Source organism: Emiliania huxleyi (genome assembly GCF_000372725.1).
Source record: "Emiliania huxleyi CCMP1516 unplaced genomic scaffold EMIHUscaffold_1, whole genome shotgun sequence".
Taxonomy (NCBI): domain Eukaryota; phylum Haptophyta; order Isochrysidales; family Noelaerhabdaceae; genus Emiliania; species Emiliania huxleyi.
The window spans coordinates 1,516,254-1,540,490 of NW_005202428.1; the positions used below are offsets into that span (position 1 = coordinate 1,516,254).

General features: G+C 68.5%; 7 protein-coding genes across 7 annotated transcripts in view; 4 read left to right on the plus strand and 3 right to left on the minus strand.

The window, feature by feature from the left end:
- Positions 1-7,254, plus strand: part of EMIHUDRAFT_194329 (hypothetical protein) — a gene marked incomplete at both ends in the record, with an annotated part of 9,499 nt that extends 2,245 nt beyond the window's left edge. Inside the window, 10 exons of the mRNA XM_005794172.1 lie at positions 428-807; positions 928-2,355; positions 2,518-2,770; positions 2,842-3,461; positions 3,576-4,400; positions 4,555-5,055; positions 5,281-6,321; positions 6,428-6,529; positions 6,671-6,859; positions 6,955-7,254. Coding sequence (XP_005794229.1) covers positions 428-807; positions 928-2,355; positions 2,518-2,770; positions 2,842-3,461; positions 3,576-4,400; positions 4,555-5,055; positions 5,281-6,321; positions 6,428-6,529; positions 6,671-6,859; positions 6,955-7,254 — 5,639 coding nt within the window. The remainder of the gene's footprint in view (positions 1-427; positions 808-927; positions 2,356-2,517; positions 2,771-2,841; positions 3,462-3,575; positions 4,401-4,554; positions 5,056-5,280; positions 6,322-6,427; positions 6,530-6,670; positions 6,860-6,954) is intronic.
- Positions 7,255-9,147: 1,893 nt separating this feature from the next.
- Positions 9,148-10,782, plus strand: EMIHUDRAFT_431809 (hypothetical protein). The gene has a single exon (XM_005794173.1). The coding sequence runs from the start codon at positions 9,225-9,227 to the stop codon at positions 10,566-10,568; it is 1,344 nt and encodes a 447-aa protein (XP_005794230.1). The 5' UTR covers positions 9,148-9,224; the 3' UTR covers positions 10,569-10,782.
- Positions 10,783-10,912: 130 nt separating this feature from the next.
- EMIHUDRAFT_194332 (tetratricopeptide repeat domain-containing protein) lies at positions 10,913-14,598 on the minus strand (the record flags this gene model as incomplete). Its single annotated transcript, XM_005794174.1, has 7 exons — positions 10,913-11,260; positions 11,357-11,674; positions 11,759-12,889; positions 12,983-13,717; positions 14,002-14,076; positions 14,256-14,513; positions 14,584-14,598. The coding sequence occupies 7 exons, from the start codon at positions 14,596-14,598 to the stop codon at positions 10,913-10,915; spliced, it is 2,880 nt and encodes a 959-aa protein (XP_005794231.1).
- A 1,166-nt stretch (positions 14,599-15,764) lies between these two features.
- On the minus strand, positions 15,765-16,250 carry EMIHUDRAFT_349242 (hypothetical protein). Its single transcript, XM_005794175.1, has 2 exons — positions 16,069-16,250; positions 15,765-15,944 (listed from the first exon to the last, which is right to left on the minus strand). Exons 1-2 carry the CDS (start codon positions 16,232-16,234, stop codon positions 15,913-15,915), a joined length of 198 nt encoding a protein of 65 aa, XP_005794232.1. The 5' UTR covers positions 16,235-16,250; the 3' UTR covers positions 15,765-15,912.
- A 668-nt stretch (positions 16,251-16,918) lies between these two features.
- EMIHUDRAFT_95026 (hypothetical protein) lies at positions 16,919-18,686 on the plus strand (the record flags this gene model as incomplete). Its single annotated transcript, XM_005794176.1, has 2 exons — positions 16,919-17,096; positions 17,176-18,686. The coding sequence occupies 2 exons, from the start codon at positions 16,919-16,921 to the stop codon at positions 18,684-18,686; spliced, it is 1,689 nt and encodes a 562-aa protein (XP_005794233.1).
- Positions 18,687-20,018: 1,332 nt separating this feature from the next.
- On the minus strand, positions 20,019-20,348 carry EMIHUDRAFT_308227 (hypothetical protein; the record flags this gene model as incomplete). The annotated part of the gene is made up of 1 exon (XM_005794177.1): positions 20,019-20,348. The coding sequence occupies one exon, from the start codon at positions 20,346-20,348 to the stop codon at positions 20,019-20,021; it is 330 nt and encodes a 109-aa protein (XP_005794234.1).
- Positions 20,349-23,901: 3,553 nt separating this feature from the next.
- On the plus strand, positions 23,902-24,237 carry EMIHUDRAFT_194337 (hypothetical protein; the record flags this gene model as incomplete). Its single annotated transcript, XM_005794178.1, has 1 exon — positions 23,902-24,237. One exon carries the CDS (start codon positions 23,902-23,904, stop codon positions 24,235-24,237), a length of 336 nt encoding a protein of 111 aa, XP_005794235.1.

A 24,237-nucleotide genomic window follows, 5' to 3' on the forward strand; every position in this document is an offset into this window, starting at 1 on the left:
GGACTACGCTCACGCCCTCGGCAGAGCCACGCACTCGCTGCCGCAGCAGCCGTCGCTCTTCGAGGCGCGCGCCTCCGCCGACGGCCGCTTCCTGCGCGCCGAGCCGGCGCAGGCCAGCCTCGGCGTGCCGCCGCTCCGCCTGCCCGCCGGCGCCACGGGCGAACGGCTCGGCGGCGGGCTTGTCACGTGGTCGTTCCCACGCGAGTCGCCGCTCGACATGGCGCCCCGCCTCGTCGCCGCGGTGCGCGCCGTCACCCGCGCCGGCGCGGCCGCCGGCGCGGCCGCCGAGCAGGTCCGCGCGGCGGCTGCAGCGCTCGAGCTCCTCGCGGGCGCCGCCCTCGCCCACAGTGTCGGCGAGCGCTGAGGGTTTGGCTGACCGCCGGTCGCTCGAGCCGCCCGGCTCACGCCGCCCTTACGGTTGCTGTAGGCGAGCTCTGGAGCGAGGTCCTTCCTCCGCCCGCCGAGCTCGTGGCGTGGCTCGAGGCGAGCGCACAGTGCCCGCCGCTGCGGCTCGGCGCGCTGCGCCTCCTCGTCTCGGTCGCTCCGCTCGCGCCCACGGCCGTGCGCGCCGAGCTGCGCCGCTGCAACGTGCTTCGCGCCGAGGCTTCGCCGTGGGTGCCCCTGCCCCTCGACGCGTCCTCCTCCCTCCTGGTGCGCCTCGTCTCGGAGGTCTCGCTGCCAGGCGCCAGCGAGGCGCTCGCCCCTCCTCCCGCCGCGGCAGTGCCGCCGCTCAGGTTTGTCCTCGAGCGGATCCTCCCCGCCGCACGCGCCGACGCGTCGTTGCCCTCGCTGCGGCTGCGGTTGCGGGTCGTCTCGCTGCTCACCTCGCTGCTCGACCATGCGGGCGCGGCGGCGGCGGCGACCGACCTTGCTGCGGCCGACTTGGACCCCATGCACGATGGCGGCGGCGGCGGTGACGACGCTCAGCTCGCCAGATTCCTCTGCGGGAGCGGTTCCGTCCTCGAGCTCGTCCTCGATACGCTGCGCAGTGCGACGGGCGAGTGGGAGCGCCAGCGCCAGCGGCGCGGCCTCACAGCTGCTGCAGCGCACTCTTCGGCGGCGGACTTGGAGGCGGTGCGCGCCGAGCTCTGCCCAGCCGTGCTCGGGTTGCTGCTGCGGCTCCTTTGCGCAGCGCACGTGGTGCCGGGCACCGCTGGCCCGTTCCACGCCGCACTGCTCCGGACGGCGGAGCCGGCTGGCGGCGGCGTTCCGGCCGCTGGCACGCCGAGCCAGAAGGGCGGGGCGGGGCGTGGCGGCGAGGCGCCCCAAGGGCTTTTGCGGTGGCTCGCGCTCTGCCTCATGCTCGAGCCCGAGGGCGCCGCAGAGACGGAGGGCGACCAAGGCGACGGAGCCGCCGACGACCGAGGAGGGTTGCCAATGGGTGTGCTTGCCGCGCGCTGCCTGGCGCTGTTGTGCCACGCTGCGTCCCGCGACCGGCTCGCCGCGCGCGCCGCATCGCAGCTGCTCGACCTCGCCCCGGCGATCTCGACCCGGCTGTGCGCGTGGCTTGCCCGCGCGCAGGAGGCTGCCGAGGGAGGCGGCACCACCGCCGACGGCACGCCCCTCGCAGCGGTCGCGGGCCACGCGGCGGCGGCGGCGGAGCTGCTGGGTGCTTCGGCCCAGGCGCAGCCGGAGCTGTTTGCGGCGCTCTGCCGCGGCCCCTTCCGCGCGGGCGAGACGGTGCGCGTGGGCTGCCACGTGGCGGTGCCCGACGGCGGTTGGGGCCTCGCGCGCCCCGGCGACACAGCGACGGTCATCGAGTACGCGCGCGGCGGAGGTGTGACGCTCAACTTTAGCTCGCACGAGGCGTGGTACTGCGGCCGCCCCGAGCAGCTCGAGCTGTGCGCGCCGGCGCCGAGCACCATGTCGAGCGCATGGGTCGTGTGGGCAGACCTCAAGGACGAGATCAAGTCTGTCTCCGACAAGAAGAATGCTGGGAAGAAGAAGGCGGCCGACGGCTCCGCCGCGCAGGACGCGTCGGCCGCACGCGCCGCAGCGCCGGCGGGCCCGCTTGCTCTCCTGCGGGAGGTTCTCGAGGCGCCGGGCGGTGCGGGTGCCTCCGGCGAGGCGCCTCCAAGCCTCGCGCTGCTCCGGCTGCAGCTGCTGGCGCTCGGCGTGCTGCGCGTGGTGTGGGAGAGGCCGGCGGTGCTCGCGGCGCACAGCCGGCAGCTGCGCGCGGGCGACGCATTCTGGGCCTGCTTGGCGAGCCTCGTCAAGGCGGCGCCGCCGCCCGACGGCACGGAGGAGGACAGTCCCGACGCCACCGCCGCGGGCCTTTTGTGGCTACGCTCGGCGCTCGCCCTCTCGCTTGTCAGCCAGGAGCTGCTGCGGAGCCCTCCGCCGCAGCCGACGCAGGTCGGCTGCAGCCTCGAGCCGCTGGCGCGCTGGATCGAGAGCTCTCCGCAGTCCCTCGCCGCGCTCGTCGTCTCGCCGCCCCGCGAAGAGGCCGCCGCGCACGCGGCGGAGCTGCGGGCCGCCGCCGCCGCCCTGAGTTGCGAGGTGCCTCGCGGCCTCGAGGGCGGAGCTCAGCCGCTGCTCGTCGACTGCGGGCGCCTTCCGGACAGCGCCGGCCGCACGCTCTTCCGGCTGGGCCTCTCCCTGCCCGACGACTTGCCCGGGCTGCTGCCGCTTTGGGCAGGGGGCGATGAGCTGCCGCTGCTGCCGCGGCTGCGATTTGCCGACGTCGAGGCGTTGCAGGTGCGGGTGTGGCGGCTCCATGAGCGCGTCGCGCAACGACGCGGCGCCGCACGCGCCGGCGGCGGAATGGACGGTGGCAGCCACACTCAACAGGAGGGTCGGGCCCGCGGCATCCCGTTGAGCGGGGCTGGTCTCGCTTCATAGGCCGGATCGCCGAGGAGGAGCTGCTCGCGCTGCGGGAGGCGGAGGGGAGGCTCCACGAGGACCTCGGCGCGGGGATGTTGCTGCAGCTCGAGCGGATGTCTGCCGGCAGGCCACCGCTCTCGCAGCGCGCCGTGCACAGTGGGCAGGCTGGACTGACCGCCGATGCGGCGGCCGCGCACCGGCGTTTGCTCGCCGCGGCTGCCGCCTCAAACGTCGCGATGTTGCGCCGCGAGTCGCACCGCGCGCTCGTGCGCCAGTGGAGGCTGGTGCTCGCGCTGCTGCAGCAGCCCGCGCGTTTGCCTCCTCGCTCCGCCAGCGCCACTCTCGACAAGGCGACCGCGCCCAGCTGGCTGTCGGTGCCCACCGACGCGGCGCCGCTCGACGGTCAGCTGACGAAGCGCACCGCGCAGCTCGGCCGACAGCAGCACGGCTGGGCAGACGAGTGCGACGGCGCCATGCTCCTCCTCCGCCACGCGCGGCTGCTGCGCGCCGTGGCGATGGCGCTCGAGCAGCAGGTGGTCGCCCTCCGCGGAGGCGCAGCGTTCCTCTGGGAGGCGGCAGACCTGATGCCGCTACCTCGCAGTATGGACGAAGCAGCGGCGGCCACCGGCGCCGGCGGGGTGGCTCTTAGCGAGAGCTCGCCGCCGAAGCGGCCACGGCACGGCGCGGAGGACGCGCGCCGCGGTGCGGCGCTGTGTGCGCTGCTCGACGACGGCGGCGGGCGGCGTAAGCAGGCGGGAGCCGTCGCCAAGCTGGTCGATCACTTGTGCAGGAAGATGGAAGAGGTCGAGCGCACGCCCGGCGCTGTGCAGGCGGCCAAGGCGCCCCTCGCCGCGACGCTAGCGCCTGCAAAGGCGGCGCTCAAAGAGCGGCAGCTACTGCTCCGCCGGCGCGTCGCATCACAGCACGGTCTGCCGCTCCCGACTACTGCTGCGGGCGCGCCTGCCACCGGCGTCGATGCCGAGGCAGACGCCGCCGCCGTCGCTTTGCTCGTCGAGGCGGACGGCGAGGCGAGCAGCGTGCGTGCGCTCGCTTCTGAGCTGGAGGCGGCTGGCTGCGCCGTCTTCGGCCTCGCGACGCCAGCCGACGCCGAGGCGATCGACGCCGAGGCGCACGCGCGGCGGGTCGGGAGTCTGCTCGACGCTTCCGTGGCGCCGCAGCCGCAGATGGCGCCGTCGTCCCCCGCGCTCAAGCCGCTCGGCGCACAGCCCCACGGCAGCGGCGGTGGCGGTGCCGCACAGCTCCTCGCGCGCTTGTCGCCTCCACCAGCGCCCGTGACCGGCGGCGCCACCGCAGCTTCGGCGGGGCTGGACGCTTCGGCGCGCCGACGGCTGCTAGACGCGTCCGTGACGCAGCTGACCGAGGCCAAGGCGGGGCTCGCCCAGCAAGGGGCAGCGCTCCGCGCCGTGCGTGCAGCGGGCGAGGCGCGGGGTGCCTCGCGGCGTGATGCGTCGCACGCGAGCGCGGGCTTGCTGCGCAAGATCTTGCTCGCCCTCAAGGCTGGCGAGCCGGCGGAGGAGCGACACGGCGGCGGGGGAGCGCGCGCGGGTTGCGGCGAGGTGCTGTCGCTGCTGAGGGCGCGTGCGGAAGCGGAGAGCGCCGCCGCCGCCACGGCGACCGCAGGGGGCGCACGCGAGGGGAGCCAGGCGACCGCGCGAGCCGTGGGTCGGCGAGGTGTGCACAGCGCCTCGTCACATCTCCAGTTTGGAATAGGCCGCCGCACAAGCCGTCGGCGAGCAGTTTGCGGAGGCGGCCGAAGCCCTCTCAGCTGCCCATCGGCTGGTTGGGGAGGCGCAGCGCCACCGCGCGGCCGCGGCGGGGCTGTGGCTCCGCCACGACGCTTGTGGCGCGGTGGCGGAGCTGCTCCAGTTCCCCGCATCCGACGACGTGCGCGCACGCGAGCTGGCGGCGCGGTTGGTGGCTGCGGCGGCCAAGCTCGAGGGCGGCACGGCAGCGAGCTCTGAGACGAGCGCGCCACTCGACGCCGCGCGGCGCGTCGTCGAGGTGCTTCTGCGCATCGAGGAGAAGGGCGAGGAGGGAGGCGATCCGCTATTGCCGGCCGGCGCCGTTTCTTCTGCCGTGGCTGTGTTCGGCGCGCCGGTGGCCGGCAAGGCCACCAGCGGCGGCGGCGATGGCCCGTCTGAGACGCTGCTGCGTCGCGAGGCGGAGGTGCAGGAGGTGCTTGCCGTGCTCGCACTCGCGCGGCATCACGAAGTCAGCTCGGACCGGCCAAAGCCGGCGGCGGCCGCGGCGGCGGCCGCCGCACCGGCCGCGTCAAAGGTGATGGTGCGCATGGTGGACGAGCCTCCGAGCCGGTCGTACCTCGTCTCGAGCGGAGAGACCCACTCGCTGCTGCGCCCGAACGGCTGGTTCTACGATGACGCGCGGCCCTTGCGTCGCGCGCCGACCGCCCTGTGCTTGCTCCTCTGGCCACGCCAGGCGGTCCCCGTCCACGCGGCGCTGCAGCCGGGCGTGTTGGGCGCGATGCGCGCCCTCGCGCTCGCGCTTGCGGCGCAGCTCGAGCGGCGGGCACCAGCAGCCTCGACGGCGGAGGCTAGCAGCGGCTGGAGCGAGGGCGGGGCGATGCTTCTCAGCCTTGTCGAGGCGGACGCGAGCACCGCGGCGGAGGCGGCGGCGCTCGACGCGGCCGCATTGCCTCTGACGGAGCGGGGCGCGCTCACCTCGCATGTCGTGCGCGTGGTGCTTGCCGCGCCAGCCACGCAGGGCATCGCATTCGCGCCGCTACTCTCGTGCTTGCTGCTGCTGCTCCGCCCACCGCCCGACGGCACCTCCTCTGCCGGCGAGGCCGCGCCGCCCGAGCTGGCGGCGCTCGCGCAGCGGTTGGTCGTCGGCCTCGTCGCTTCGTTGCCCGTCGACGTTGCCGAATCGGCAAGGGGCGAGGTGAGTAGCGACTCGGCCCCCACCACTGCTGAGCTGCAGCTGTCGCTCCTCGCGGCGCTGTTGCCGCTCCTGCCTCCGCAGACGGGCCTCGGGCACGGCGAGAGGGGCGACGAGCTTCACGGGCTCGAGCACGCGCTCCTCTCGGCGTTACGCCCCGCTGCCGGCCTGGCAGTGCCACGCGTCACGAGCGCGGCGCTCGCCGCTCTCCTCCCGCTCTGCAGCGCCCCCACCGCGGCCGAGGCGTTGCTCGGCGCTGGGTTGCTGTCGAGGCTGGCCGTCCTCGTACCGAGACACGCCGAGAGCGCGGGGCATTGCCGGCCAGGGTACGATGCCGCGGGGGAGCGCTCACCGATGCACGCTTGCTGGTGCTCTGCCCTGATGATCGCCTCCGCGGCGCTCGCCGCGCTGCCCCAGGCGGTCGCTTGCGCGTGGCTCCCTCAAGCGGCGGAGTTTGCTTACGCTTTTGGAGGGCGGCTCGGCGCGGCCATCGCCGGAGAGCACACGTCTCTCGCGGGTGTGCTCGAGCAGCGTGCAGCACTGCGCTTCTTCGCGCAGATTCGACGCATCGGCGGGTTGGAGGTGCGCCGGAGGGGAGGGCGGGGGGGCGCGCGCGCGCGCGGCGGGGGGGGGGGGCTCGGGACAGCCCTTGAGGGCGTCACCCGATGGGCGTGCTGCACTGCCGCAGGTGCCTCGGCTCAATCTGTGGGACAGCCTCACGGGCGGCCTCAACTCTCTCTCGCGGGCCGTGCTGCTCTCACCTGCAGCGCTGCAGGCTGCGATGCCGCCGGTCAGCCGGTCTGAGCGCGCGCGGGGCGCACGCAGCGCCGGCGGGGCGCCAGTTCCGCACGCGCTGACGCCGCGCCCCAACGACGGGGACGCCACGATGGCGGACGTGGCGATGGACTACGGGGGTGCAGGCGGGGCGGAGAGCAGTGGCAACAACGCCTCCATGTCTGACACGCTCTACTCGGCAGAGTTGCGCGGCGTGCTCGAGGGCAGCCTGAGCTCGCTGCTCCCCGTGCTGCCGCTCCCGCTGGCGCGGCACGAGGCGATCGAAGGCGCATTCAAACCCAGTGGCCCTCGTCACTTCCAGCGTATCGACTCTCACCCACGGGAGGTGCCGCTCTAGGCGCCTTGATTGCTTGCGTCCACGCGCTCCGCCTCGCCACTTGCGCCCGCGCCGCACACGGGCCCGGGCGTGGTCCGCTCGAGGCCGCGGCGAAGCAGTGCCTCGCGCTCACTGCGGCCCGCGAGATTTCGGAAAAGCTCGAGGGCCGCTCTCACTTGCGAGCGGCCCTCGACGGCGCCGCCGCACGCGGGCAAGATGAGAACGAGTTGCGGCGGCGAATGGGCGAGCACACGGCGGCGCTCTTCGACCTCCCCGACCAGCTCCTCGCCTGGGTCGCTTCCGTGTCTGGCGAGCCGGCCGACCGCGAGACGCTCCAGCGGCTCGGCGACTACGTCTTTGAGACGCTACGCCCGTGCGCCCTGCACGCTGCCAAGAGCGGCTGAGGGGCGGGGAGGAGCATGGAGTGGAGTGGGACCAGCTGCGGATAAAGAGGTCATCAGACTTTGAGCTCCCTCTAGCGCCTCTCTCTTGCGGATTAGAGTAGTTGGCATGATGAACTTGCGGCTGCCCGTTGGGGCGGGCGCGAAGCAGCTCTTAAGAGCGTGCCAGTACGGTAATCGGTAATCCATGTTCTTGACCATTGAGCAATGAACACGACCGGTTGTATCTCTTGACACCGCCCCAAGCGCCCCACACTCTGCACTGCCGCCACTGTTAGAGCCGTATGTGTGTACGGCGGCGGTCTTCTTCTCTCTCTACGTCAGTCGTGTCGAGCGCTACACAACCCACGCGGGCGGGGGGGGGCGTGTGAGCCTCTGTGAGGCGTGACCGTCGGTGAGCGATCAGTCAGGCAGCAAGCGGTCAGCGTTACACAGCGTGCGAGAGAGAGAAAACACTTCGGCGAGACTTCGTTGAACACATAGCGCGGTAACCGAAACACGCGCGAAGAAAGTACTATATTGTTGATGTTGTACAGAGAGCACACTGTCGAGGTACGTATCTCTCACACCAATTTCAGCGCCCGTCTCCAGGCGCTGACACTGACACACTCTCTATCCCGCACTCAGACACCCAGGCACTCTCAGGTCTCAGCACCGACATATCGTTCCGCGCGCACACGTTGGTGTTGTTGCTCCTACTCTCACCTAACTGAATTCTATTGAAGCTCCGCGGCAAGCTTCGCCACCCAGTGTACATCCTACGAGCGACGGCCCCAGCCTTCGTCTTGGCCAGCAAAATTGCCACCGGGACGATCAGACGGGCCGCCGTAGCGGTAGCCTCCGTACTGGTAGGCACCATACCCAGCGCCCTTGCCTCCCCAGCCCGCTCCCTTGCCTCCCCAGCCCGCACCCTTGCCTCCCCAGCCCGCACCCTTGCCTCCCTGTTGGCTCGGCACCCACACCCACGAGCCGCCAGCCCCCTTCCCAGGCCGTTGAGGCCTGCTCCAGCCGCTTTCAGGCTGTCCCCAATCCGAGCTTCCGCCCCAGCTCTCGTGCTGCCCCCAGTCGGCGGCTTGCTGTGCCGCGGGAGCGTCGGCTCCTGTCATGGCATCCGCCACTTCCCCAGCCTTATCCTGCACAATGGCCTCCGCACCTTGCTGATCGCCCATCATGTATTGCATGCCGGCCATCAGGATCTTGCCATCGCCGAGTCTCTTCTCCTCAGGTGCAGCAGTGGAACCGGCAGTAGTGGCAGCAGGATCCACAGGCGCCGCGTTTGCGACCCAGATGATTGTCGCCCAGATGACCGCCGCTGGTAGAAAGTCCCGCTGACGCATGGTGCAGTCGCGCCCTCCAGCGCCTTGCTTGAGGAGCAGGAAGGATTAAAAGAAGAAAAAGCGGCGCCGAACTCACAAATTTTCTTTTATCTCTTGCCTTCTGTGTGTGGTCACTCACACACACACTCACTCACACTCACTCACACTCTTGCCTTCTGTGTCGTCGGGGTGTGAGGAGGGATTGAAGATCCCTCGCCAAGATCGTGCAGGGCGGGGACTCATCTTAATTCCCATCTCGTCTCAGGGTTTGACTATTTAGTTATTCCCCTCCTCTAAACAACCAATCTCAACAAACAGCAAATCTCTCTCGCGTCGTGTGCAGAGAGAGATCTCTCTCTATCTCTCTAGAGAGAGATCTCTCTCTTCTTGTGCAGTGCTGGCTGCTTGCTAGAGACGCGAATACAAAGAGAAGGACGGTGGGGGGGGGAGGCGTAGAGAAACGCGTAGGGTATCGAAACGATGCACGTTAACAATCATGGAGAATAAGCCACATACCGGAGCTCCCGCCAAGGAGCAGTCGAGCGCGCTCTAGGGCGTGGACCCTCTGGGACGCGTCCCTCCTTCACCTCCTCAAGTCACGCAAAGGACCTGCTCCTCGCCGCCCTCTCTCCCTACCAGCCAGCCAAGCCCAGCCCGATGCTCGCGCTCGCCATCACCTCCGGCCCCGCGGCGCCCGTCCCCACGGCGTCGGGCGGCGACCCGCTCACCACCGACGCCGGCTTCCTCGGCGGCGCCGTCACCTCGCCGCCCGACGAGCAGCGCGGCCCCGCCTCGTGGACGCAGTTCGCCGGGATGGGCCTCCTCACGGGGGCAAAGTACACTGCGGCGGGCGTCGAGACGGGGCTCGACTGGATCACGGGCGGCGCCTTCCAGGCGAGCTCCGACTCCGCCTCCAACACCGGCAACCGCTTCTCCGACCTGAACAAGGACACGTCCTCCGACTTTGGCAACCTGGTGGCCGGCGGGTCGATGGGCCGCCGCAAGCTGGGGGCGAGCCCGCCGCCGGCCGCCGCGGCGGCGCCGGCGGAGAAGGGCGGCTGGATGCCCTTCGCGCAGCAGGGCGCCGCCACCGGCGCCGGCTTCGCCTCCCAGGGCGCCGACACTGCCTTCCGCTTCTTCACCGACCCGGACTTCGACTTCCAGAAGGAGGGCGAGGCGTACCAGGCGTCCGGCGCGGCGACGGGCGACGCGTTCGGCACCCTGTCCGAGGGCATGGCCGGCGCCGCGGCGGCGACGCCGCCCGAGGAGAAGCGGGGCGGCGGCGCGCTCCTCGACGGCGCGCTCCTCATGACTGGCCACGACGACCTGCTCGGCATGGAGCTGGCGGAGCAGGGCCACCCGATGCTGGGCCTCGCGGCGATGGAGATGGGCGAGCACCGCGAGGAGCAGCGCCGCGAGGACGAGTACCGCCGCGACGACCGGTACGAGTACGGCGAGTACGGCCGCGGCGAGCACGGCCGCCACGGCGGCGGCCGCTGGCTGCAGGCGGCGGAGGGCGCCGAGGCGGCCGAGGCGGTCTCGCCGCCGGCCGCCGCGGCGGCGCCGGCGGAGAAGGGCGGCTGGATGCCCTTCGCGCAGCAGGGCGCCGCCACCGGCGCCGGCTTCGCCTCCCAGGGCGCCGACACTGCCTTCCGCTTCTTCACCGACCCGGACTTCGACTTCCAGAAGGAGGGCGAGGCGTACCAGGCGTCCGGCGCGGCGACGGGCGACGCGTTCGGCACCCTATCCGAGGGCATGGCCGGCGCCGCGGCGGCGACGCCGCCTGAGGAGAAGAGGTTCCGCCCCCTGCTCGACGGCGCGCTCCTGGCGACCGGCCACGACAAGCTGGCGGGCGTCGCCCTCGCCTCGCAGGGCCACCCGGTGCTGGGCCTGGCGGCGATCGAGCACGGCGAGCGGCGCGAGGAGCAGCGGCGCGAGGAGGAGCGGTACGGGCGCTACGAAGAGCCGGGCCGCCACCACCACATGCTGATGGGCCGCTGAGCAGCGGGGCGCGGGCGAGCGGTGGTCTCTGTCCTCGGCCCGACGTGCACGCCGCCGCCCCGTTGGACTCGCGATTTGAACTCCGCTCTCAAGGACGTATTCATCGAGAACAGATTCGAAGTCTGACTCTCTCGAGATCATACGATCCCACTGTGTCGTCTATTGGGTGTATCACTAGAGCCTCTTTTGTTCAATAAACTGCGTGATAAACTGGAACCAGACACAATAGACACTGAAGTCCTCTCTCACACATATAGTAAAGAGGCCACTTGGCTTGAGAATATTCCTCGATCGGGCCACATCACGATCAGAGCTCTACTCGAGCGCCACTCGCGGGCCGGATCCTAGCCCGTGGTGCCGTCTAGTGGCAGCTGCTCGCTGTCGTCCTGGTCATCTTCGGGGAGGCCCATGTGCGCCAGCACCCGCTTGATTTGTCTGCCGCACGCCTGGGCAACAGCGCCAGCTGCGTCCTCTGCCACGGCCTGCATCGCTCGTCGGTATGCCGCGAGGGCTTCTTTGTATGACTGCTGCTCGAGCAGCGAGTCAGCGAGCCGTTGCATTGTCAGCGGCGTGGCATCGACGGCAAGGGCGCGGCGGAAGCACCCCTCGGCGGCTGCCCACACACCGCCGTCGAAGAAAGCGGCGCCGATGGCGACGAGGAGCTTGCCGTCGGCGAGGTTGAGGCGCGTGGCCTAAAAACAACCAACGGGGCGGCGTGAGCACCGCGAGGAGTATAAGAGTGATCAGAGTGGGCCTGTCGCCTGCTCAAGCGCCTCCTCTGCCTCGACAGTCCGGTCGCGCCGCTGGCAGAGCAAGGCGAGCTGCCCCCACACGTCTGGGCGGCGGTTGTCCAGTATGTTGGCCTCGCAGAGGCACTGCTCAGCCTCGTCGTACAGCTCCAGCGCCAGGCACGCGACTCCCGCACCGAGCCACGAGGTGCAGCTTGGCGAGAGGCGCGAGGCGTGAAGGAAGAGGTGGCGTGCACGCGCAGCGTCGCCCTCGGACTGGCAGACGGCGCCGAGGTGGAGGAGAAGTGGTGCCGGCAGCGGGGCGCCGCAGAGCGACAGCGCCCGCTCGTAGGTGGCGCGCGCCTCTGCCGCCTTGCCCTGACGCAGCTGCGCGTGGCCCAGCAGCGTGAGCGCGGGCGCCGCGCGGGGGCGGGGCGCGGCCTCAGAGGCGGCCAGCAAAACTGTCTCGGCGGGTGCGAGCTCTCCTCGCTGCAGCAGCATCTCCGCACGGACGAGGTTTGCCGCGAGGGTGTCGGTGCCGCCCGCGCGCTCGAGCGCCTCGTCGATGAGCGGCGACGCGGCGTACGGGAGCAAACGCTGGGCGAGGGCGAGGTAGTGCGGGCCGGTCTCGCTACCCTCGCCCAGCAATGTCGAGGCCTGCCTGAGCGCGACTCGCGCGTCGCGCCCCCGCTCCATCCGCTCGTAGACCACCGCCATCAGCAGCCAGAGCTGCGCGTCCTCTGGCGCGGCGTCGAGCGCCGCCCGGAGGAAGGGCTCGGCCTGCTCGTGGTTGCTGCGACTCGCAAGCGTGACCCCGTGCACGAGCATCGCCTCGGCGTACTCGGGGTCGACGGCGATTGCCTCGCGTGAGCACTCCTCGGCCTTGGCGCCGCGGCCGGTGCGCAGCAGGAAGGTGCCGTACGCCAGCCAGGCCGCCGCAATAGTGGGGGCTGTCGCGACTCGTTCATGGTGGTAATTGGCCGCCGCCTCGAGCCGGAACTCTGCCTCCGCCTCAGAGGCGAGCGTTGCGAGGGCGGCTTCGGGGGGCGTTCCGTCAAGCGCGGAGGGCGCCGATGGGGCTGACGGCGGCACGGCGGGTGGGAAGAACGTGGCGTCGAGCGCGGCGTGCATCCTTCGGAGGAGCGCAACGTACAAGTCGTTGTAAAAGACGCGCTGCTGCGCCTCGTCGGGCGGTTCGCCCGTCGGACGCGCGGTGCTCTCGCGCGCTAGGCGGACCACCGCCCGCTTGAGCCGCTCCTTGAAGGCGAAGAACTTGCCGCTCGCGTCCAGCTGGTGGAGCAGCTCCCGCCTGCGCGTCTCCTTCGCCTCTGAGCCGTCGTCGGTGTCGGGAGGCACCTCCGGGAACAAAACCGACCACTCCGCCGCTAGCTCCTCGACCACGCCCTTGACCTGCGCCTCAAATTCCGCGCCGCTCGTCTTGGGCGCCAGTGCAGGCAGCGTGCGCCTCGGAATCATGTCGCTCGTCTTGGGCAGCGGCGGTGGCGGTGGAGGTGGCCGCGGGTTGAGCGGCGCTGAGGTTCGCAGGTCGAGGCGGAGCAGCGTCCCCGCCACCTCGTAGGGGTGAGGAGCTCCCTGGGCGGGGCGAGGAGGCGAGGAGGGGATAAGGTTCGCGGGCTTCGGTCAGCGCACACAGAGCGCGGGACTCAGAATCTTCTCGGATGTCACCTCGGCGGGCTCCTCGAGCGGCTCGACGGCCGGGGGAGGCTTGGCGGCCTCGTCGCCCTCGTCAGGCGCATAGGCCAGGTCGTGAGTGATCCTGAAGCGGCCTTCGCAGGAGGTCGAGCCCACCGCCGCCAGCTTGGCGAGGTCCGGCGTGCAGATGGCGGCGTAGCGGGCGGCATTCGGGTCCGACGCCTTGGCCGGGTCCTTGAGTAGCCGGAGCACCGAGACGCGAAGGGGAGGCTCGAGCTCGTCAAGCAGTCGCTTCGTCTCCGCCAGCTCTGCCTCCTGCTCGCTGCTCAGCTGCCTCTTTCCTTCCAGCTCCACCCGCTTCGCCATCGCCTTCTCCCGCTCCGCGACGCCGCTGCGCAGCCGACGGCAAGCCTCGACACCGAGAAAGAGCGTGGCGGTGGCGCCGCTCCAAGCAATGTGCTGCCCCTCGAGCGCTTCCTTCTCTTCCGTCTCCCTGGCCACCCGCTCCTCCGCCTCGGTCTTGGTGAGGCCGCCTCCCTCCGCAGTCTGCAGCCACTCGACCCGACCTGCCGCCGCGTCCTCCTCCTCCTTTGCTGGAGACGGCGGCCCGCTCTCGCGGGATTCTGGGGAGGTATCGGAAGCTGGCGCTTCCTCTTCCTCCTTTGAAGCAGGCGGAACGACGAGACGGCCGCCCTCGAAGCGGAAGGTGGTGTCGGCGACGGCGCAGCGCACGGTCGCAGTGTACGTGAAGGCGTGGTCGTCCTCGGTCTGCGGTTGTGGTGGTGAGTGAGGTGCGGGCCGGTGAGAGTGGAAGGCGGCGAGGAGTAAAGGAGGGGATAAGAGCGCCGTCGCGTGTGCGGGCAGCGGCCGGTCAGCGGCCAGCTTTATCACCCCCTTCCCTATCTCGGACCACTCGCCTGCCCTTCCTCGAGGCGCCACGCCTCTGGCAGCCGGTGCAGCGCATGCAGGTCAAAAGAGATGCAGGTCGACTCGTCGCGCTCGTCCTCCGTGAGGAGGGCGCGCGCTCGCGCTGGGGGCTGGTCCTCCGCTACCGCCGCGACCAGCACCGCGGGGCCGTCCTCGCTGTCGCCCAGAGGCAGCCAGGTCTCCTCCAGTGAGGAGCAAGCCTATGCCAATCGAGGGGTGGATGGTCGGCTCGAGGTCAGCCGCAGAGAGCACGCGGAGAGCCCGGGAGGTCCGGCGGCGCCGCGAAGAGTGCGAAAGAGAGGTGATATTGACCTTTTCGGAGGGTGTGGAGCGAGCGAGGGTTTGGAGAGCTGGCGAGCTGCACTAGGGAGTTGCACACCAGCATTGGTTCGAGCGGGAGGCTGCACTCCCCAAGGGACGCGCCGGTCGCGTCGACGAGGCGGACGAGCGCGGGGGTGGTCACGAGTCGCGTCAGGCTCGCGTCGTCCGTCCCGGCTCGCCACTCCGCCTCGAGCCCAAAGGCTGGTTCTGCAGACCCCGACACGAGCTCACTCTCCACCGGCTCTGAGCCGGGAAGGGTGAGGACGGCGCGCGACGAGGCGTCCTCGGCGAGCCCGCGCGCGCCGCGGACGGACACCTGGACGGGTCGGCGCGGGGTCAGCCGGCGCGTGCAACAGTGCGAGCGGTGCAGGGCGAGGCGAGCGCACGCGAATGGTCCGCATGGTGAAGCCGTTACGTTACGCCCGGCGGGATAGGGGACGCGCGTTTTTCAGTACGTCGAGTACGCCGGAGAAAAGGAAACGAATGTAAGGTGGTGGCGTTTGCGCTCTGTGAAAATCAAGAAAAAATGCCATCCCGGCGTTTATCTCCGCGGCCCCCCGGGGGCGCCGACCCCCCCCAACTTCGCTGCACTATCGCCGACTGTGGCGCTGAATCTGTGGCGCTGAATCACTCCTGCGATAGTTCATTCCTGCGACCATGGCGGCGATCACGGCTGCCAACGTGGCGGGCCTCGAAAGGACGTTCTCCTTTCCCGCCAACACCCAAACCGTCTGGGTCCATCTTCACCGAGCCACGCTAAAGCAGGTATGTATGTGAACCACGAGCGCGAAGCACTGCCGCTGCTTCACCGTCCCGCACTGATTTTCGCGCACACACGCGAAGTGCCGCCATAGAGGTCCGCCCTCGCGCTAGGCCTTTGGCGTCGCACTGTCGGGACGTTCAGCGCCGCCAGTCATCGTCAACATCCAGCCTCACGGACTCGCTTCCGCACGGCTGAGGTTGGGCGACCGGATCGAGGTGATCAATGGCGTCGCCGTCTCGGACGAGAAGGCGGCGAAGCGGATCCTACGCGCCGCCGTCGGCGACGTCGCCATCCGCATCGCACGCCGCCGTGGAGGAGGTGCATGTTGTGCATACGCGAGACACTTCCGAGACTTGCCGTTTCGTCGCACATCCACGACACTCCCGACAGCCACAGCAAACCGACTCCCACCTCGCGGGCCACGACTCCTCAGGTGTGACGCCGACCGAGGCCGATGACTGGAGCGTGAGCTCCGCCGGCCCGTGGGGTGGGGACCCACCGGAGCACATCCACACGCAGTCCGACGAGGAGGCGATCGCTCCGTAGTTACGGCGTGCAGCCTCGCCTGCGTGAGAGAGCTGCGCTGAATGTCGAGAGTTCGTGTTGCTGTTGGTTTATGCTCTCTCTGAGCTCTCTCTCCTCTCCTCTGAGCTCTACGGCTGTGGCCTGTGCTCCGTCGCCGGGGCCGCCGGGACTCCCTCGACGGGAGCGAGGCTCTCCATGTGACCCGTATGTGTGTAGTCTGTAGTGTGAGGAGTGTGTGTGTGTGTGTGTATCGTCGGTTGTACGTGTGACGCGAAGTATGGAGGGCGACGCTCCAAAACGCAAAAGCGTGTGCAAACATGAAAAACTCGAACTCCCACACCCGACACCCGGCCAGCGCCGCCTCTCGAACACACGGACCCAGCTCGCCCCGGCATGCCGCGGACACACGCTGCGTTGAGGAAATCGGCTAGCCGGTCGCCGCCACCTTCTCGACAATCTCTGCGGGGCGGGGGTGGGGCGGCGACGAGGGTGAGCGAGCGAACCAGGCCTCGGCGACAGCGGGACAGAAGGGCCCTGCGCGCAGGCACCCCTCCCGCCCTCGCCCGGTGTGGGGGGCGCGCGCCTGGCTTCCCCTTCTTGCCGCCCTCCCACGCCGTGACCCGCACATGCATCGCCGTGCTCGAGAGAGCCTTCGACTTCCTCGGCTCCTTGAGGCAGTTGGTCACGTGAGTCGCGCAGAGGTCGGCGTACTTGAGGTACGTCATGCCGACGTGGCGCCAGGTGGACATGGCTGCGGCGCGCCTGTGCGTGACGAGCGGCGGGACGGTAGGGCGCGTGTGCGCGGGGCCCGTGAACTCTCATGGAGGAGGCCGCGCAGGGAGCGTCTCTGCGCGCGCCGCAAGCGCTGGCTGTAGTGGATGCGACCGACTCGCCAGGAGAGCGCGTGCGCTGGCAGCCCGCGGTGCGGAACGCAAACGCGAGGGGCTCCGGTCCCACTCCCCCCCCCCATTGGGTCACAACAACGTGTGCACATGCTCTCCCTGCGCCATATCCGCTGAAGCGCGCTCGCGCTGCTCTGGGGCCACGTCCCGAACGCTCATGATCGGAGGGTGTGCGTACGCGCGGGCGTTTCCAGCCGTGCGGTTGTGGTGGGTGGAGGGAGAAGGAGCGCTGTGGGACTTTGTGCAGCAGCAAAGTGCCTGGCGGCGGCGTCGGCCAGCAAAAAAAGTTGTTGAGTTGGGGAGTCGTGGTGCGATGGGCTCTCTCCCGCGGGGAGATGTCAGCGCGCTGTCAGCCCTCTGTAGCATCAGGTGCAAAGGAAAGAGTGGGCTGCATAAATCTATGACCGGTGGGTGACACCCCGGACGGCCGGGGAGCAAGTTTGATGACACGCACGTTCCTCCCGATGGCCTCCCACCGCATCGGCGCGCGTGTCGCGGGCCTCTCGCCAGCGCAGCTGTGTCGGCATTGACATGTTGGCCTCCATCCTCTCGCCCACAGCCGCTCCTCCTCCTCCTCCTCCTCCCAACTACGCCGTCACCTTCGACTTCTCCACCGCAACGCGCACCACCAACACTGCCGCGACCGTTGAGGTCGACGTGATGCCCTTCCTGGGCCGCACGTCGAGCGGCGGCCCCTTTGGAGCCTACTGTATGCTGACGCACAGCTCAAACCTTCGATTAGCGAAGTAGGTATCTGCTCCTCACGCCCCGCACATACCGAAAAACAGACGAGGCGCTCTCCGGTCTCGGCGCCGAGTTCGTGCGCTTCGCGCCGTGGTTCCCCAACCCGCGCGTCGTCGTGACCGAGCTGACGCCGCCCAACTGCAACGCCACCCACGCGGCGACCAACTGGGACTCGACGGCCTTCGACGAGGTGATGAGCAACTTCTACTCGGCCGTGTGCGGCCCCGGCGCGGCCGACGGCGCGTGCGAGCGCTCGGTCGTGCAGCAGCTCTCGACGATGCCGTCGTGGCTCTTTGTCGACGGCTACGACTACACCAAGCTGCCCGCCGACCCGTGGAACACGCCCGACCCGTTCGACGTCTACACGGCCGGCAGCGCGCTCAAGGACCCGAGCTGCGCGGAGATGGCGCGCTACTTTGCGCGGCTGGCCGGCTGGTACACGGCGGGCGGCTTCCACGACGAGTGCGGCCACTGGCACGCGTCGAGCCTGCGGTACGCGTGGTACGGGCTGTCGATCCTCAACGAGGACGAGCACCACCTGCAGCCCGACGGCGGCCCGGCGTACACGACGTGCTACGACGCCGTCAGGGCGGCGGTCGCCAAGGTCAACCCGCAGATCGTTCCCGCCGGCCCCGAATGGGCGGTGCCGGCGGTCGACGTGCTCGGCTACTTTCTAAACGCGAGCAACCACGCCGACGGCGCGCCGCCGCCGCTCGTGACCTACCACTGGGCCTCGTCGCACGACGCCGCCACCGCCGAGACCTTCTTCACCGCGTGGGACGGCGCCCTCAAGAACAAAATCGATCCCATCGGCGCGCTGGTGGACCCGGCGAAGACGCAGCTGGGGCTCAACGAGTTCATCCCGTTTGTGAAGGACTACTTCGACTGCAACGGCGTCCCCGCCGACGTGTGCAGCGAGGCGGCTGACGTCTACAGCGGCTGGATGGACCCGCGCTTCGCGCAGGGCGACCCGGACTTGCAGCACGCGAAAGGCATCGGCATCAACCGCACGACCGTCTCTTGGAACGCGGCGGCGAGCCTCTTTGCGTACGCGTTTGGCACGCTGGCGGAGCGCGGCTACCTCTTCGTCGGTCAGGACCAGCTGATTGGCGGCACGTGGCCCGACAACGAGCCTGCTGTGAGCATGCTCGACTGGCAGAGCGGCGAGCCCAACGCCAAGTACTGGGTGACGCAGCTGCTGGCGGCGGGCGTCGGCAGCAAGGCGGCCAAGCGGCTCAGCCCCTCCAACACGAGCGACCCCTCCGCGCTCTACGCCCTCGCCTTCACGGCGACGGCGCCGCCCCACGCGCGCAGCCTGCTGCTCGTCAACAAGCGGCAGGCGCCCGCGACCGCCGCGCTGACCGGCCTCACGGGCGGAGAGGCCTCGTGCGTCGAGGTGGGCGCGGGGCTGTCGGAGCCGGGCTTCGCGCCCATCGTCGTAAAGCGGCTGTCGAGCGCGGGGGTGCTGGCCATGGGAGGCTTCGCCACGTGCGTCGTGTCGTCGCTGCAGCTCGATGGAGGGGTTGAGCAGGATGTGGTTGTGGAGGTTGTGTAGAATCAGAACAACACCTCCCAATCAATCAATTCCCCCGTTTACCCCTTCTCTAACAACACTCCCTGCGACGGTGTATCATTCACTTTATGCCACCGTTGCATATCCGTCAGGCGCACACACACACACTACAGCGTACGCTGAAGGTTGATTGAAAAAAAGACCCTGATCTCGGCGGGCGGATGGAAAAGTGCGACCTGCTTTCCGAGCGAGTCCCGTGCGCAATGCAGGGCGCAGGGCAGCGTCAGGCAGTGAAACTCGATGCGGTACACGGCAGAGAAAAGAAAGGGTGTCAGGTACTGGCTCCGCAACGGAGGTTACATCAATACGACCTTCGGATATAGTCTTGATTCAAGATCGACGCTCATGATGATCGCAGCCGACAACGGCCACAACGATGTCATCAAGGCGCTGCTGGATAAGGGCGCCGACGTCAACCAACAGGACAGCAAGGGCCGGGGCGCTCTGCTGTACGCCGTCGTAAAGGGACAAGAGGAACGTGGATGGGGAAACGATAGCACGAAATATGAGGACATCGTCACGAGCCTGTTGTTGCAGGGCCGCGCTGACCCGAACATGCAGGATGAGAAGGGCAACACGCCGCTTATGCACGCTGCCAAGGGCGCCGACGTAAACATGGTGAGGAAACTGCTAAAGCACGGCGCTAAGTATTCCCTCCAGAACTTCCACGGCGACACTGCAATGCGACTGGCTGCACAATCCCCAATTCACGCGACGCTCGAATCACACGTCGAGGTGGTCAACATGCTGAATGCAGAGTGGGAAACGCATCACGCCCTGGGCACGCCCCCCCGCAGACCCAATTTCAGCCCCCAAGTGAGGCAGCATCAGTCTTCCGAGGCCGGGCCTTCTGGGCCCAACACGCCGCCTGAGGGAACTCGGGAGAGGCCGAATCCGCCCAGTCCACCGGAGAGCAAGTCGAAGAGGATGAGGACCGGGAAGCCTACGCGACATGACAGCGAGGTGATTTCGCCGCCACAACAAGATGGCAGACCCACGGCATCTCAGATGGAATACGCGCGGGTCGTCCTCGTCGTCGTAGCTACTCGTAGTTTGGGTCCGCGTCCGGGCTGGTCGGCCACCCCCCGACGCGAGCCGCAGCAGGCCCGGAGGTGCCCGCCGAGCCGAGGAGGGCGCAGAGCGAATCGGCAACTGCCGTCATCTCATTGGCCATGCGCTATCGGTGCGAGGCTCCCCAGGTTTCCTGTGCAGTGTTAATGTGCGCGATTAACCTATATGTATATGTGTCCCGTATCATGTATAATTAATGCCAACCCGCCCAAGAAGCAAGATTTTCGGGGCGCCCTCGACACATCACCTCGACCGTACCGCCGCTCGCCCCCGGATCGACTCGTCGGAGCCAAAGTGCTCGAGCAGCCCCGGCCAGCGGGGCCGCCCCCAGCCGGTCGCCGGGTCCCACCCCTTGGTTGCGGGGAAGCCCGTCGCGCAGGACGTCTTTGTGTTGCCCGTCGCGACGTCGTCGAACGCCTCGCCGGGAAAGGCCCGCGCCACCTCGTAGATGCGCGGCCCGAGCGGCCCGAGCGGCGGCAAGCCGGCGTTGAGGCGCGCATCGATGAGCAGCGAGAAGATGCCCGCAACGGTGGGGGCCGACTCGCTTGTCCCCTCGACGGCGACGGCGGACATGTCTGGGTAGGCGCCTGGGAGGAAGCGTGCGGCGCGTGCGATGGGAAGCGGTGGGTGCTTCGAAGAGCTGCGGGACTGGCTGACTGATATCTAGATGGCGCATCTAGGGGCTGGCTGCGGTTGCTCGCATTGAACGACGCGGCCGGTGGCAAGCCTACGCAAGCAGAGACACGCGGCACTGACGGGCGTGCTGCACCCGGCATGCCCTCTGCGGCCACAGGTGACAGGCGCCGCACCCGCCGTGCGTGACAGATAGGCGGCCACGGCCGCCTCCTGGTGCTCGGGCCGCCCAAACTGCCAGCTGAACCCTCCGCCGCTCCCCTCCCACGCCACCGGGCGGCGAGGATCGCCCGCCTCCCACGCGGTGCCCCCCACGCTCGCCATGTACGGCGAAGGGGAGGGGAAGATGGGGAAGCTGAAGGCGCAGCCGACCTCGTTGAGCACCGACGGCACACGTCCGGCGCCGCGGAACGGGCCAAACGACCAGTGCGAGCCGCCGTCGCCGCTCGAGCCGAGGACGGAGACACCGCGCAGTCCGAGAGCCATCAGGCCGTGATTGATGCGTGCCACCTGCGCCTCCGACTTGAACATGCAAACCTGCCTCTGCGACTGCAGGAACGCCTCGCACTCCCCCCGCGACACCTTTCGTGTCTTGGCCGCCTCGGCGCAGAGCAGGTCGCAGGAGTAGGCCGAGAGGCTGCCCAGCGAGAGAGAGAGCACGTGCGGCACGACGGCACGATTGGCGAGGCCCGTCACAAAGTCGAGGAGGGCGAGTCCGAACCCGTCGCCCTCCTCGGTCGTGAGGGAGGCGTTGGTGTTGCTCACCAGCGTGGAGACGTTCATCCCAAACGCGCTGATCATGTGCGTGTCGAGGTTGCCCTCCATGAAGTTGTCGCCGCCGAAGCGGCCGTGGTGATCCGTGTCGAAGCGCACCTTTGACGGGTTGATGCCTGGGCACTGGGTCGCGCGGAAGGCCTGCAGGCCGAGGGGCGAGTAGCCAAAGGTGCCGGGCCCCCACACCATCTGCAGCGTGGCTGGGTTGGTCGCCTGTTCACGGCGAAACAAGTCGATGAAGGCTGCCTCAGCAGGGAGGAGTTACCCCGAGGATGCTGTCAAAGGCACCGCGAGGCTGGCGGGGATCTGGTACGCCGCCTTTTGCTCTCCGACACCGTACCCTGATGACCGACGCCGGGCGCGAGGCGACGGATCGCCGCCCGAAGTTTCAGCGCCGGCGTCGCTGCGAGTCACAAGGTGCACTCCCGCAGGCGGACGGAGTGGCAGGCCACGCGAAGAGAAGCAGCCGGCAGGCGCGGAGAAGAATTTGGCGGTGAGCCGGTCGCGCATCGGGCTGAGGCGGATTTGGGTGCCGTTGAGGCTCGACAGCCACTGGGTCGCCGCGTCAACACTGGAGGGAGCTGCGCCAAAGAGGTGCGCAAGCGCCTCGGCCGACTTGTAGAAGTCGAGGTAGCGTGGCGAGCCAGGCGTCGAAACGCTCCAGAAGAGGGAGTCCAGCTCGTGCGGCGGCGTTGCGCTGCGTAGGTGGACGGTGAGGTCAAAGGAGGCCATTCTGGACAGCGCCCTCGCCGAGAAGGAGAGGGGATTTGCGCTGCCCCGGGTGTGCCGCGCCGTGCTGTGGCGAGTACAGTCCACGCCTGCTACACTGGGGTGCGAGTGAATGCGCGGTTGTAAGAGCTCCCTGACATTTACCCATACGGTGTGAATAGATCGGGGAAGACTGGGGTAGACCGCAGGGGCCAGATCTATCGCGACCTACTCAGATCTATAGCGATATTGCGCGGTATTGCAAGGTGGTAGACTGCGGTAGACTGTGGTAGACTGCTGAAGACTGCTGAAGACTGGACAGGCTCTTCACATGGCCGGTCTACCGCAATCTACTCCAATATAGTCCTCACAGCCTCTTGGCCATACTGGAGTTGACTGCGCAAAATCGGGATAGATTGGCGAAAACTCGGGAATATTGCTGGAGGCTGCTGTAGACTGCGGTAGACTGCAGTAGACTGCAGTAGACTGCAGTAGACTGCAGTAGACTGGAGAACCGCTCGTGCGTCAGAGAGCTCGCGCGAGCCCCACGGCATTCGCGCGCCGCTGGGGGAACCGCCCGGGCGCCCCCGGCAGCACTGCTGCCGCCGGACAAGTCGGAGGCCACACAGAGGCTGCAGCTCCCATCCCGCCTCTCCCCGCTCCCTCTCCCATGCGCGCTCTGACGTGCAAATGGACGAGGTGCCTGTCAATATCTCCTCTCACCATGTGACAGGAGTGGGCGCCGGCAGGAGGCGGAGGGTCGCACGATCTGTCCCAGGAGGGTGGCGGCGCCATGAGGATCACGTACGCTGGGAGGTGCACATGCAGCGCTCGTGCGCTGGCCGCTCTGCTTGCTGCTGCATCAGTGACGGCACGAGAGGTGAGTCCGACGGACGCAGCACCGTGTAGCGCCTACCATGCATCACCATAAATCCATCCATCACGCTGCGCGCAAGGAAATGCGTGCATGCAAGAGTTCCTGCAGCGAGCAGCTCCGGCGGCGGACGACGATTCGAGAGCCGGGATCTCGAATCGAGCGCCTGATCTCCCGGTCAGCCAGCGCGATCTGGGCCGTGGCGGCCGAGACGGTCTTGCGGTTGATCACTGTTCGTGTATGTCCACGTGCGCAAAGCAGGAAGAGAGCGGGCGTGTCTTTGCCCTCGCGCGGGCCGGGTATTCCTAGCAAAAGATTTTCAAAACAACTTTTTCGAGAAAGAATTTAAACAAAACAACTCTCTTCACAGCAGACAGGCTCGACACAGGTGCGAACTGGCGCGTGCTAGTACTATCACCGGCACACCACCGGAGCCGCCTAAGCGACTCCGTTGAGAACGAGAAAGAATTACCATCTGCTTGCAGCCCCCCCCCCCCCCCTCTCACCACCCACAACCCACCGCCCACTCCACCGCAGCCGCCGCCACAGGCGCACGAGCGAAAGCGCCTGCGGCAAGAGCCCTGAGCTCACAGTGGAACCACGGCCCATACGAGCGAAAGCGCTGGAACTGCCGCAGCGTCAGAAGAGCCCCACAATAGCTCTCCTCGCCGAGCACGTGTCTCCACTTCAAGTAGAGAGCCTCCGAGCCATGCCGACACGTGGCAAATTTGAGGGTGAAGATGCCGCGCCTGTAGTTGACGATCATTCCAGGGAGGTGCTCCGTGGACGCGGCCCACTCGCCGCCCCACACCGAAAACGGCACATTGATCACCAACCCCATCATTACTTTGGCGCCGGCCGTGGTGCGGCAGACTGGTGATGCAAGGAGGGATGGCTCTGAGAGCTTTGCGTCGCTGCCCTGCAACGTCGGGAGAGGAGGGGTGACGCTCGGCTCCGTCGCTGACCAGCCCGGCTGGCGGTCTCGGCGGGCGGCGCCGGCGGCGGCGCGCTTCTTCGAGATGTTGCTCTTGAAGCCCATACGTCAGTCCAGCCGAGCGAACGAACGGGACGCGCGTTGAAAGAGTTTTTGCCCGCGAGATTTTTTCCCTTCTTTTCTGCCCGCCGTCAAATCTGTGTATGAGCGTCGCCGAGCTCGAGCGAGCGTTCGCCCGTCGAGGTGTGGTGACAGAGTGGCACCGCGGGCAGACAAACGTCTTCTTTCCTGGAGAGACCAGATTTACTAAGTGCACGGTCCTCTGCCGCGTGGGCGGCCGTGGGAGGGTATGCGTTGTGCCCGAGTTTGAGGATGCCCTCGCCGGAGAGCTCAAGGACGCGGGCATGCAGCATGAGTTCACGCAAGCCGCCGCCTTCAAAATACGGCAGAGGCGCGTGCTACTAACGGATGCCGTGCCGGATGACATTGCCGCGCGCGTCTGCCAGGCTGCATGGACATCGCGGGCTGCATCCCCGTAG

Coding starts and splice junctions, on each gene's coding strand:
- EMIHUDRAFT_431809 (XM_005794173.1), top strand. CDS start 9,225: ATGCTCGCGCTCGCCATCACCTCCGGCCCCGCGGCGCCCGTCCCCACG.
- EMIHUDRAFT_349242 (XM_005794175.1), bottom strand. CDS start 16,234: ATGTCCACCTGGCGCCACGTCGGCATGACGTACCTCAAGTACGCCGAC. Junction 15,945..16,068: donor CGGCAAGAAGGGGAAGCCAG/GCGCGCGCCCCC, acceptor CCCGCCCCGCAG/AGATTGTCGAGAAGGTGGCG.